The sequence below is a fragment of the Hydra vulgaris genome, chromosome 01 (genome assembly GCF_038396675.1).
Source record: "Hydra vulgaris chromosome 01, alternate assembly HydraT2T_AEP".
Classification (NCBI taxonomy): domain Eukaryota; kingdom Metazoa; phylum Cnidaria; class Hydrozoa; order Anthoathecata; family Hydridae; genus Hydra; species Hydra vulgaris.
The window spans coordinates 66196530-66211107 of record NC_088920.1 but is presented as its reverse complement, the minus strand read 5'-3'; the positions used below and the strand labels follow the sequence as shown (position 1 = coordinate 66211107).

At 26.2% G+C, this 14578-nt stretch overlaps 1 protein-coding gene across 1 annotated transcript; it reads right to left on the bottom strand.

Moving 5' to 3' along the window:
- Positions 1–3263: 3263 nt before the first annotated feature.
- Positions 3264–12679, bottom strand: LOC100203554 (uncharacterized). Its single transcript, XM_065788966.1, has 2 exons — positions 12656–12679; positions 3264–4637 (listed from the first exon to the last, which is right to left on the bottom strand). The coding sequence occupies exon 2, from the start codon at positions 4626–4628 to the stop codon at positions 3654–3656; it is 975 nt and encodes a 324-aa protein (XP_065645038.1). The 5' UTR covers positions 4629–4637; positions 12656–12679; the 3' UTR covers positions 3264–3653.
- Positions 12680–14578: the final 1899 nt, after the last annotated feature.

Sequence of the window (14578 nt, the reverse complement as noted above, 5' to 3'; positions counted from 1 at the left end):
AAATAAAATAGGACCTAGCACGGATCCTTGCGGAACACCACTCTTAACCTCCTTCTATTCTGATGAAAATTCTGCCATTACCACTTTTTGTCGACGAATTTTTAAAAAAGATTCCAGCCTCTTTAAAGTGTGACCGATAATTCCATAAGCCGACAATTTGTGAATTAAATAACTATGCGGAACAACATCAAAGGCTTTAACAAAATCCATGAATACTACATCAAACACATTTCCTTAAGATAATGAATAGGTAATAAAGTCCATTGTATCAATTAAATTAGTTGTGCATGATTTGTTGTGCACGAAACCAATTTTAATTAGTTGAAATTAGGTGATTTTGTACTAAGTGTCGAACCATAATGTCTTTGACAATTTTTTCCATAACTTTACTAACAACTGACGTCAAAAAAATTGGACGATAATTGCTTGTAATTAGTTTGCTACCTTTTTTATATAAAGGTGTTATGTGTGCAAATTTCCAATCATTTGGGCAAATACCTGATTGCATCGAAAGTGTGAATATATAACTTAAAAGTGTTGCCAGCGCAACAGCACAACTTTTTAATACAAATAAACTTACTCCGTCTGGACCAACAGATTTATTTGGATCTAATGTCACTAATTTATTGTAAACCAAATTGAAATCAAATAACGATGTACCGCATATATTGTTCGTACGCTTATCAAATTTTGGTACTTTGGTAACATAGTTTTTTGTAAATACATCTTGAAAATAGTCATTTAAAGTATTTGCTGTGTCTTTTGGATATAATCGCTTTTATTTTTTAAAGAATTTATGCTCGACTTGATTTATTTCTTCTGCTTCTCATATGAATACAAAAGTTTTGGGTTATGTTTAGCATCATTGGAAAAGCCACAGACCCAACATTTGAACCAAAGTTTGTTTTTTGACTTCATTTTATTTTTAGTGGCGGAGATATCCAGTTGCATAACAAATAATTCATTTTTACATATTTGATTTTGACGTATTTATCACACGCAATATTGTAATTTTTTAAGAAGGCATCATAACATTCATTTACGTTTCGATTTTCAAAATTAGTTTTCCAATTACAGTTAGTGAAAAAAGCGGACATTAATTCATATTTCGTAATATGAAACATTTTTTTGCAAACCAACTTTGGTTGTGGCATAGATTTTGTTCTGAAATGAAATGTCAAGGCTTGATGCCCTCTTTTTAAGTTTGCTAGGGGCGGTAAATGAGTGATTTCTTCAATTCTTTCATTGCATTTGGCTATTATAAGGTATTTTTGGCTATTGTATTATAAGGTATTTTTGGCTATTATGTTAGATTTAGTAAAAATTACCTAACTAGCACCGCCCTACCTTTTGTTAAAATCAGTTACTAATCTATAATTAAAATAAAGTTGCAAAAAATAAAAAATAAAAAAAATAATAATTACACCTAAAAACTAAAAATAAGGTAATAGGATAATTTAAAGAAAATTTAAATTAAAAACTAGTTGATAAGATAGTTGTTAAAAAGAAAAAAAAAAAAAAGAGGAAAAGAATCTTAAAAAGACTTTAATTCATTAACATCGTTAAGAAGTTTTTGTTTGAATTTTTGTTTGAATAGAGAAAGTGAAAAACAATTTTTCAGCTGGTTATTTAATAAAGTGTTTCATAATTTAGGACCTCTGATGGCAATAAAAAATTTAGTAACCAAATAGTACATTTTAGGTTGCTTATAATCGTAATTTGAAAATCTTGTAGGGTACACGTGATTAATTTTATTGAAAAGTGTATTAAATATTATAGGAGTTACTTTATTATGAAGTTTGTACATAAATATAAGAATTTGATAAAGGTTTAACTGTAAAGTATTAAGTATGTGATGATTTTTAAATAGTTCTTTAGAATGTGTGAATCGATCTGCACCTGAAATAATTCTGACAGAGTATTTTTGTCTACTAATCAATTTTTTAACTTTACTTACATTAGAGCTGCACAATGCAGTATTTGCATAGTTTATATAACAATGTGTGAGGGAGAAATATAAGATTTTGAAGCAGTTTTGGTTTAATAATTGCTTAGCGTTGTATAGAATGCCAAAATTTTTTTGAAATTTTATCTTTTATTGTTCTTATGTGTTCTCTCCATGTCAAGTTTTCGTCAAGTACCACTCCTTAAAACTTTAATGATGATTCTCAAATTATTTTAGAGTTGCCAATATAAAGATCAGGAAGTTTTAATGGAATATTTTCTTTATCGTGAATTCTATGAAAACAAGTATACTTAGTTTTATTTAAATTTAAGGACAATTTGTTTGCCTTAAACCATTTCGCTAGATTTAAAAATTCGTTGTTTACTATTTTAAATAAAAGGATGACATCTCCATTAGAATAAAACAAATTCGTGTCATCTGCAAACAAAACTGAGTTTAAAATATTTGAAAACTTAGGGAAATCGCTTACATAAATAAGAAATAAAAGTGGACCCAGAATTGAGCCTTGGGGAACACCGCAAGTTATAGTCAAGTAATCAGTTTTCCTTTTTCGTGTGCAATGTATTAGCAATGAATTAAACAGAAGTATATTAGCTTTAAACTTTGTGAATTTATGTATCGGTGAATTCGATACATAATACTAATGGTTTTACTAATTTTTGATTGTATATATTTATAGTATCTTGTTTATTAATTTGCTTATAATTAATAATAAGTTTTAGCAGTTTTAGATGAAGGTTTTCTTCTTGTGCTTTTTTATAAAACAAGGTATATTGTGTTTCTTCAACGTTAAGAGAAAGTTTAATTGATTTGAACCAATGATTTACAATTTAATATTCATGTCAGCATATAGTTGATTAACATTGCAGTTAGATAAAAATAGATTTGTATTGTCTGCAAACATGATAGCATTTAGCTTTATTGATACATTATTAAAATCATTAACATAAATAAAAAATGGTCCTAGGATAAGCTACACATTTTTATAAGTTTATATTTATTTGAAACATTATTACTTATTACAACCATTTTTAAATTATCATAAATAATTAATTATTATATATAAATAATTTATATAAACTACGAATATATTATTATAAATCAAATAATTATAATTAATAGTATGATATATAATATATATTAGTTATAATATATAAATAATTAAAACATTTTGTGTGTGATCAAAAATAGATTTAAAACATTACGAACCAAGTTGGTAATAATTACAAAAGTAATAAAAGGAACTAAGTTGGTAATAGTTTTAAACAGTAAATTAAAAATAGATAAAAATAAAAAATCCATTTTAAGTAATTATATTAAAACAAGTTACAAACATTTAAAAACAAATATGAAGGAAACTAATACAAATTATAATAAAGTTATAAAAAATTTTTAAATAAAAACAACATATAAGTTGTTAAATATAATTAAATTCTATTACAATATTAAATAAGTTGAAAAAGTACAAGTAATAAATCGCACAACTTTATTTATAATATTTTATAATAATATATGATAATATAAAAAAGGTTTTGCTAAAAATTCTTTGAGGAATTTTTTAAAATTATTTTGCTCGATGCGATCAAGATGACTCAGAAAGAGTTTTGTGGTTGGTGCAAGTTGTGCATAAAACTAAACTTTGTCTTTTTTAAAAGCAGATTTTATCATAAAGATTTTTAAAATGTTTTCAGTAACGACTCTCAGATTTATCTCCGTAATACTTCCTGTTAATATAGTTTTTACGCAGTTTAGCGTAGGAACTTCCGCTTCTTGGCAATTCCTCTTCTGTATCTTGTCGTTGAAGGAAATCGTCATTCTGAATATCGTTTAAACTTTCAACAACTGATCCTTGCGTTTTTTCCTCGCTATTTTTCTTGCGTTCTTCATAAACTTGATCACCATTTTTTTGTTGAGGGGAGGTTAGGTTCAAACTATCATTACTAAAATAAGGAGGGTAGATAACTTGGTTGTATGGAAGACGATATCTAAGTGGTAAATCATTACCGTATCTTATGGATCGATTAGCAAGACTTCCTAACAAAGAGTCATCTTCAACTCTGGATCTGTTACTGTAGTATGCTGCAAGAGCCGGAGGTACCGTATGAAGGCGGTATGAATCCAAAGAGCCACCTCTAGAAGAGCCGTAATCATCATAAAGGTATTTCATGTTGTGTAAGTTATAATAATTATGGTAGTTGTGAAGATATTCGTTGTAAACAAGATGTTGTTGTCGTTTATACTCTTCTGTGGCGGAAAATCGGCTTTTTGAACGAGGAGTGACTAAATCCATCTCGTTCATTTTTAAATTAAGATTAGATAATCGATCTTCCAACTTTTTTCCACTTACCTTTGAATCAAGTGATTCAAATTTTAATGGAGCAGAGTTTGACAATCTTGGGCTGATATATTTTGAGCGGGAATGCAATTGGAGTCCTCTCGGGGTTTTTACAATTTTTACGTTGAGATCTTCATCAATATAATGTTTCGGATTACGAAAATCTTCATTGATAAGTTTTAGCTTTGGTTGCAGCTGAGTGTTAATCGTATTTTCTGATAAATATGGTGTAAAAGGATTGTTAATAGCCTTAGCTGTTTTACCTAGAGAGCTCTTTATTTTGCTATCTAGGTGGCTGGTGTTGTATATACTCAGTTCAGGCTTCATTTTAAATTTCTGAAAAAAAGTTATTAATATAGTATATAACACATAACATATCTACATAATAAGTGTATAGTTGATTAAATCTTTAAATAAAAAATAATCTTCTTTATATTATAAAATAAAAAACCAAAGAAAAAAATTACTTGATCTTTTTTTATTTAAACTTAATCCTAAACCGTTTTCTTATTTTTTTCACTGGTAGTGAAAGTTATGGAAAAAACCGTTTACTTGTTGTTAAGACAATATAAATAGTAACGTTTGTTTCTCGTATATAATTTATAAAAGAACGTAGTATTTGATTAATAAAAAAAATTCTTTTTTAAAAATGGAAATTCATTCAAGTACCATTAATTATTCAATTAGGACACACGGATCTAAGATTCAACACCTATTTAAAAAATTAACTATTAATCAATAAACTAGTCAGAGTGGTCTACCATTTTCTTCAAAAAAGCTGTTAAAGGTCTTCTTTGAACTCGCAGTGATTACTATGGAAACGTAAAAGGTCTGACTAGTGCAATTTGTGCTCCTACGGAAACGTAAAAGATAAAACATAAAAATTTTCATTTACAATGTTTAATTAAATTAATAAATTATTTTTTACCTCATTTTTTTTTTTTTTGATTCATAAAAACAGATCAAAACACAATTGCATGAGGCGCCTAGGGCGAAATGTAAATAAAAAACTAAGAACATCGATATTTATAGATTAAAGACTTTTTTGCTAAAAAATTTGTGCAATAAAAATATAAAACAGCAACAATATATATTTTCTCAATGCAAAACCTTGCTTTGCACAGCTGATACTAGGCTAAAAAAAAAAAAATCTTAAAAATCCTTTTAAAAATAAAAACTTTTTTGCATGGTGACCGTAACTAATTATTGTCCTTCGTTATTAAATTATTATATTTTAATAAAAATAATTTATATTATTACGCAATAAAATAGTTATTTAATGTTAAATAAATAAGTTATAACAACCAGTGGCGTCACTGGGGAATGACACCAAAATGCAAAATTGACAGAATTGCTCGTGCTTGTGTTAATTTATTTTTGCGTTTCGCTTAAGCAATAGTTTTCAGGTTTTGATTTTTCCATATTCTCTATTAATAACTCTGTTATTTCGTCATTTCACAAAAAATTCGTCTTTAATTCAAGATCAAAAGATCTTAAATAAAAGACGTATTTCGTATACCTTTCACAAAAGATTGTATTTTATATGTCTTTTACAAAAGGTTGTTTTTCGGATGTCTTTCACAAAAATTGAGGCGTTTTGTTGATTTCACAAAAATAGCGTTTTGTTGATTTTCTAATTAGTCATAATGTTTTATTATGATTTTTCGATATTATTATTTTGGGTTTGGTCATAAAATTACCTACTTTTGATGTTTAATTTTCGACAAGAATTCGTATATAGTGTAGTCAATGTGAGGGTCAACCTGGAAAAAAATTTTTAATTTAATTTAATTTATTTAATTTTTCTAATGTCCTTATTATCTTTTTGACTTGTTTTACAAACATTTTTATGAACGATATATGGTCTATAGTATAGAATCACTTGGAAAAAGTCTAAAACGATTAGTGGTCGTCTAGAGAGGTCACACCAAGAGTTTACCGCACTGGTTGACACCAACTCCAGCGACGCCAATGATAATAATAACTTATTCAATTAAATAAACAGTTATCTAAAATTAAATAAATATAAACGCAATATAACAGTTATTTAAAGTTAATTAACCGTTAATTCTTAGGAATGATTCAAGATATTACTTAGAACAAAACCATTTTTAAACATGTGGATTAATTGAAGATGAAGAGAATTGAAATTGAATTTCTCGATAAATAGAGTTCCCCAAGGTTCTGTTCTCTCAGGTATATTATTCATTATATACGTTAATGATATTCTCAATATAATTACCTCAAATGCAGCACTTTTTGCCGACGATACAAAAATATTTTGCTCTCTTACTAATATGCATTCACACACCGTATTTTAAAATATCTTGGTTGACTGAGCAATTAAATGGGGAATGAAGTTCAATGTAGAAAAATTTTTAGTCCAGTGAAGAAAATCCAGTGAAGAAAATATTAACTGACATCAAATCTACTAACTCAGAAACTGACCTGGAAATACATATCGATAATAACTTACTATTCTCCAAACATACCTCCATATAAGTTAATAAAGCAATGCGAATGATATTTTTATAACTAAATTTATTTTGTTTTAAAAGACTAATTTCAGTACTAGTTCAAACATATATAGAATATTGCGTATCTGTATCTAACCCTCGTCTACTTGAAGACAAACTACAAGTTGAAAATATACTCAGAAGAGCATCTAAATTAGTTTATGGATTACATAATCTTACATATCACCAAAGACTATTAAAAATTAATATAATGACCATGAGATACAGACTAATCCGTGGAGATTTAAAAAAGTCTTTAAATGACTAAAAAACTGCTATAACTGTCAAACGATCTTTCCAAAAACAAATTATAAATTCTAATTACAAAATTCATTTAAACTAAAAAAATCTTATTATCGTTTGGCTTCTCGTCAAAACTTTTTCACTTTACGAGTACTCAACAAATGGAACTCCCTCCTAGAGTGACGGATCCAGGATTTTTTATTTTTTGAGATAGCAAACTTCCAGACATGGAGCAAACTCAAAACATTTGTATGTTTATACTTATGTCAAATAATGAGGTGCAAAAAATTGCGATAATCAGAGGCTGGGAACGAAAAAGCTCTTTAATTTTATCTCCCCCACCCGCCCTAAAAGTGAGGGGCAAAAATTTGATAAAATAATTTTGTACTATTCTCAACTAGGCTTATATTCATCGATAAATTTTAAGTTTCGAAGTATTATCTCTCAGCGTTCAAAAATTATGACCATATAAAGTTTGAACACCCCTCAATTTGAGGGGGTACAATTATGTACAATATATAATATATAATAAATATAAATTTATAATATTAAACTTAAAAAATCATTATTATCACCCAACTGTTGTTTTACAAATTTAAATCAATTTTTTTACAAAAGACAAATCGAAATAGTTAGGTCTTCTCGGTCCGCGAAGTAACTTTTCATTTGTGGAATCTTACCACAAAAATATCATACTTGTAATATTTACTTTTTACTAGCAAAATTCGCCAGATTTACTTGCTCTTTGTTAGGCATTTATTATTGATAAGATAAAAATTGACAATTTTTATGCCACGCTTTTACGAGTGTGGCTTAGGAATATTATAATAGTTTTATTTGCAATAATATTTTATCTTGGTTTAACTACTGAAGTAAATTTTGATATTTAGTTTATTTTCAGAACCGCATTTTACAATAAATGGGAAACATTCGCTTTATAAGTAAAATGCTGTTTTAATTAAATGTATTTATTCAATTTAGAATTTGTTTTGCTGTTAAAATTTGCTAACAAAAACTGTTGTGAATGGCCGACTGCAGAGGAAATTCTGGTTTTAAACCAGAACTTTTTTTTTTATGTTTTTAAGTTTATGAGGTAGATAAAAAATATTTTATCTCCTGTTTCAAAAAACTCAAGGCCATATTTAATTGTATTTACAACTTTTACTTTTAAAATAAAATAAAATTGTATTAAAAAGTATTAAACAAATAAAATTAATAAAATAAAATTGTATTAAAAAGTACTAAACAAGTTAAAACATAAAGTATAAACATAAAGTTAAAACATAAATTTTATACTTTATGTCTTAATAAACATTAAATTAAGAAATATATGTTGTAAGATAAGTAAAATAGTAAAATGTTTAATAGGTCATACTTTAAGAAATTGCGGCCGTGGAGCAGTGGTTAGAGCGCTTGCTTTATTAGCAGGAAATCCAGGTTTTAACGAGCTTTGGACATATTTTCGCGTCACGGTAAGGAAAGAGGCGTGAACTTTCTGGTTAAATGCACTTCCGCGGTGCTCTGTGACAAGACCGTTAGGTCCTCTTGGGGCACCTAAATAGCAAAAAAAAGTTTGAATTTAAAAAAAAAAAAAAATTAGGGAGTGATTTTACCATGTGGTAGCTATTTCTAAGCAATATAAAATTTAAAAAATTTTAAATTAATATTAATATTTATATTTTTTTTTTTTGAGTAAAAATGCACCCGAATATTGAAATATTTTAAGTAAATAATGCGAAATAAAAACATTAATCAAAAGATACAAAATCAATTTTTCAACTTACCAGACAATATAGTTTTGTAAAATATTAAATTTGTTACTGGCTATACAAAAATTTTTTTTGCGTTATTTAAAAAACTTTTGTTTTTGAATAAGAACTGTCCATGGGTGCCCACAGAATTCTATCGACGGATGCTTACAAACTTTTTGATGTTTCATACATGACACTTTCAGCGATTGGATAAACTTTAAACTTAAGCATGATAATGCTTATGCCAAATGAGAATGTTCTGCAAAATATTGAGGTGTTTGGAACCTGGAAACATAAACATCAAAAAGATTTCCCGCTTAAACGTGAGGGAAATACGTTATTGATATAAATAAATTGATATAAAATTAACTTCTACTCTTAGTTTTATCTCATACTCAATTTAAATTAATCTTCAGATTTTAAGTGTTATTGTTATGAAATAGAATTTTTCTACTTTTTTGGGGGGAAAGTCTACATGGTCATATGATGGGGATCATAATATTCGAACACTAATATAGTTAGGTGAAATTTAAAACATGTCAATTGCCTGAAGTGTCAAAATTAAAACATCAAAAATTTTTTCGAGGCTATCGTTATTTTATTGAGGCTATTGTTATTTTATCAAGGCTAACAGATTTTTCCGAATTTATTATTATGAATTATAAAAACTAAATTTTAATATTAACTAAACAGATTATTAAATCTTTTTCAGATTTCATATTTGGAATTTCTCAATTCTTGCTCTAATAGCTCAATTCAAAGCTCAATTCTCTAATAAGACCATATTTAAACTCCAATAAAACCTTCTTTAAACTCTATGAAAACCATCTTTAAAAACCACAAACGTAAGCTATTACTTTAATCAGTTGGTTTGCAACTCTTTTACAAGACTGGGTATCGAAAGAGAAGTAAGGTATTTTCATAGAAGATTTTTTCCCTAAAAAAAATTCTGTTATATTAATGTGAAATTCGACTCCAAGACCTAACATTAAATTTAGGTGTGGTTTTTTTTTGAAATCTTACGCTTGCATTAGCTTTCTCTGAACCTTCCTTAACCTCTATAGCTTTAATGACTTCAAAATTTTTTTTATTATTTAATAAGTTTGCATATTGGGAAATTAAAAGGTACACAGAATGCATTATATATATTTTAAAACGGCACTCGTAACTTTGACTATTTAACCTCCAAAATAAAAAGAAGTTTGAATAAAAGGTAAAACCCATCAACAATAGAATGGTTCATCTTAATTTTGAAATACATGTAAAATTATTTTTTTAGCCAATCTTAACAATCTTAAACACATTAACACATCTTTATTAGAACCAGTCATTAAATTTGTAGAGATTGAGCAAATTAGCAACAATAGTTTGACAACTATATCAAGCAAAAAACTAATCAAACTATAGTTGTTTGACAAACAACTATAGTTTGATTAGTTTTTTGCTTGATATTATTTTAGCAGTCTTCTGATGTTAATTACATTTGCATAAATTTTTCAGGTTTCTAGATTAAAATCTTGCCCTTTTGATTCATAAACTTCATTTTCAACATTTTTTGTTTAAATCTAAACACTAATATGAGTTTTTCTTCATTGAAATTTTTCTTTTTTCAACAGATGCTTTTGTTTTCCTTTTTTTTATCTTAACTTTCCGTTTCTACCTTGTCAATTTGATACATTTGACAGTCTGACTTTTCTCCAATCTTATCTCTTGGAAATCTGAGCCACATTATACCAAAATAGAACAAACACATAACCTAAATTCCAGAAAAACAATTGGTTACAACCTCATTTCATGGACAAAAAATAATATTACAAACCTATATTTTGCTATACTTGTTATAATCAATCAATCAATCATATATATTCTGAAAATAAATTTTCACGGCTATTTACAAATAGTATTGAAATACTAATCTCAAGTAAATACCTTCAAAAAATAGTTTATTTATATACAATTAATCTTAGTAATAATAATAATAATATTAATAATAGTAATAATAATGACAATAACAATAACAATAACAATAATAATAATAATAGTAATAATAATAATATTAATAATAATAATAAAGTAATTATAATAATTTAAATAAATCGGTATAACTTTCCATACATCAATCGTTTTTACATACAAAGTTACAGTTACAAACAGTAATAAACTGACAAAGCGTAACAACTAACGATGACATAAAAACGACTATTGCTAAAAAAATTATAAAGATTTAGTAAATATATTAATATAATCATAGTTGTTTTAATATAATAATCAAAATATTTGCAAATATTATAATCAAATAAATAAATACAATATTAACAGAAAAACACTGCCAAAATCAAAACAAAACAAAAGTTACAACAAACATTACAAACAAAACAAAAAATTACCTTTTGCAAAAAAAAAAACAAACCAAAAAAAACAACTAAGGATTAAAAAAGATAATAATAATACACGGTAGAATAAAACATATATAATAAATGGCTAAAATGAAAATAAAAACAAATTATATATAACTGTATAAAAATTTATATATTACTAAAAATAAATAATAACTAAAAAAAAATAATAATAAATGACTAACAAAAAATAGTAAAACTATATACGCTAAAAAACTGAAGAAAAATAAATAAATAATAAAATAAATAATCCTAAGAAATATATATGAAAGAAAACTAAAGAAATATATGAAAAAATAATAAAAATCTTCATTTGCCGATCGAGGTTCCGATGTTTAAATAGTTTTTTTTTCTTTCTTTGCCATTCTTCTTATATATTTCATTCATTAACGGTTTTTTTTTCACTTCTATTTTCATTACTTTTTTACTTAATTTCTTTCAGATATTTCTTTATCTTTTCTTCTTTTAAAACATTTATTCTATTTTTTTGTTGATTTTATTCTTCGTTTAATGTTTTCTTTTCCCTTTTACTTTTTTCTTTTCAAAAAGTTATTTTCAACCGTTTGAAAATCAGAAAATTATATCAAAAATCATATCCAGCTTACATTCTCACAATTTGAAAGATATTTCTTTTTAAATGTTTTTTAGATGACATTTCCTACAAAAAATATAAAACTTAAACTTTTGTAAAACTGTTCGTTTAAAACACTTAAATTGTAAGTTTTCCTATCGGTAAGAAATTGAAGACTCGTATATCAAGGCTGCCTGAAAGAAGCAATTTTTCTTGAAAAAGTAAACCTTTTCTTATTACATCTCACTTTCCAAGGTATCAAGTCAAATTATTAAAATATATTGAAGAGGAATTTCTAGCGTGTTTTATTTTAAACTCTCCATAACACAATGTTTTATTTTGTTTATTACTCGCTGTAAAACAAAAACAATTATAGTTTAAAATTGCTAAAAAAATTCGAAAAAAGTTAGAACTTTTTAGTATTACTAAACTTTTAAAAAAACTCCACTACTAATACTAAGCAAACACCAAATTATTAACCATGCTCTATGGTTATAAGTACTTAGTAACTCTGCTCTGTGGTAAATTTTGGTAAATTAAAAATTTAAAAGATAATTGTAAAGTTTTGTTATAGTCCTGTCGTAAATATGTCATTTTTATCATTTTTTTTACATTTTTCAAGTTGATTTTTATATACATCTTATTTTATATTCAAGAAATTCTAACTATATCAATATTTTATTTAGTTACAACTTTCTAATGGTATAAGATTTTCCGTATTTATATACCATTAAACGCAACCGAGTCTTTTTTTTAAACATCTTCTACCTTTTTTTTAAACCTAGTCTACCTTGTTGTACTTATTTTCATAATTAATTTGGGATAACACTTAAACTTTTAGAGCAATTAAATAACTATGTTTTATATAGAAACTTACCAAAACAAAGTATACCTGAAACAAAACAACTTATCGGACTTTTCTTATTTGAATCTAATTTTGTAATGGAAAACTAAAGCTCAATAGGACTTTCTTTCATTGTTGTTCTTTCGTAATCTTTTTTACAACGACATAAAAACAATGCAATTAAAATGGGTTTTACAATAGATTCTGCATTTAAGCTCAAATAATTTTTGGTTGGTAGTGCAAGTTATGCAAGTTTACTTAATTAAGCAAAAAAAAAGAAGCAACATTAATCTATGCAATATACAATTCAATCTATACAATATACAATCTATACAAAATTCCATCTATTCAAAATTCAATCAATATACAAGATTTCTTGGTATAACAGTTATAAATAGTAACTTTTGAAAAATACAAGTACGTTAAAAAGAGACAGTCACTAATATTTTAATTGCACTCAAACTACAATCAAACTTATTTGTTTTGTTGCATAGATGCAACTGTAGCAAAGCGTCAATAAAACAAAAATGCAGATAAACGCATGAATATTTCAACATCAGAAACAGATTCGCAAAAAAAAGTATTATTAATCTGTATTAGTTCTTTAAAAATCATTTTAAGTAAAAAATATTATTTGGAAAGAAAAAAAAACATTGAGCAAAATAAAAAGTTTGAAAGAAAAGGCCTTAAAAATAAATAAATTTAAAAAAACGAACCCCGGCGAGAAACGGTGGGTTTAATCTTTTTTCTTTGTTTCAAGCAAGTAATAATCAAACAATAAGAAAGTTATGACATAACCATGAAAATAAAATACTTGCAAGCAAGTGTTCTAACCACTGCGCAACGGCCGCTCAATCTTGATTGCAACAAATATGTCAAAACTATATTAAAAACTCTTATGTTTGGAAAAAACGCTCTATAGAGTTCCTATAATTTTTTGAAACATATTGGTTATAGTAATTCTATTCTTTAGAGTACACAATCTTTATTATTTTTTATAGAAATTGCAAACTACATATATTTATATAGAAAAAAAATTATATAGCAAATTCTATAGAAATTAATAAAGATCTATAGAAGTTCAATAGATTTCTACTCTTACTGAAGATATCATTCTTCAAAGGATAGTATAATCTTACCAATTTGTTCTTAAATACCTGCTTTTCTAAGTATACATCAATTACCTAACCTAGACTACTCTGACAATTTTTCATTAGTATACATGTATAATTTTTTCATAGTATAATGTGTAATGTTTTTAAACAATCTTCATAACAAAATCCTCAAAACAGTTCACTTTCGAAGATGCCTATTTGATACACTTCTTATTATTAAAGTCATAGGATGATGATATTACCCTTTTAAATTGTGTCTTGATAAGGAACATGGCAGAAAATCCATTAAATACTTGTAGCTAAATTTGAATCTCCCTAATTTGTTCAATTAAACCAACGGGAAAAATTGTTTCAAACATAAGTACATTAGTGTTTAATGCGTAAACACAAAAAGTCTGAATTATTTTTAAAGCAAATTAAAAGCTAGTTTTTTTCAAAGCTTAAAAAAAAGTTTTAAGCTCTCAAAATTTTATGATAATCAACTATTTTTCATTAAAAAACCTATTAGTTATTTTACTTAAGGAGGTCAAATGCATTTAAAAATACTTATTTTACACAACCACGACGTGTCGTGGTTAATAATAAACCAGCATGCAGTGCGCGCCGAGTTTGCATTAGAGTATTCCTGTATCTCAATGCAATTTTGATGTGTTTCACTTTTGAATTAACTTATTATTGTTTTTAATTTATTATAATCTAAACCACTATGTAATGGTATTTAAAAAAAAAAAAACACTGGCAGCTAATATAACTGCCCATTATTTGGCCATCGAATGGAGTTATGAAGTTATGAAAAATGGAGTTTTAAAGAGTTGTAAATAATCTATTAACTTATAAAGAA

Bases quoted from the DNA above. Each gene is read 5' to 3' on its own strand.
- LOC100203554 (XM_065788966.1), bottom strand. From the start codon at position 4,628: ATGAAGCCTGAACTGAGTATATACAACACCAGCCACCTAGATAGCAAA.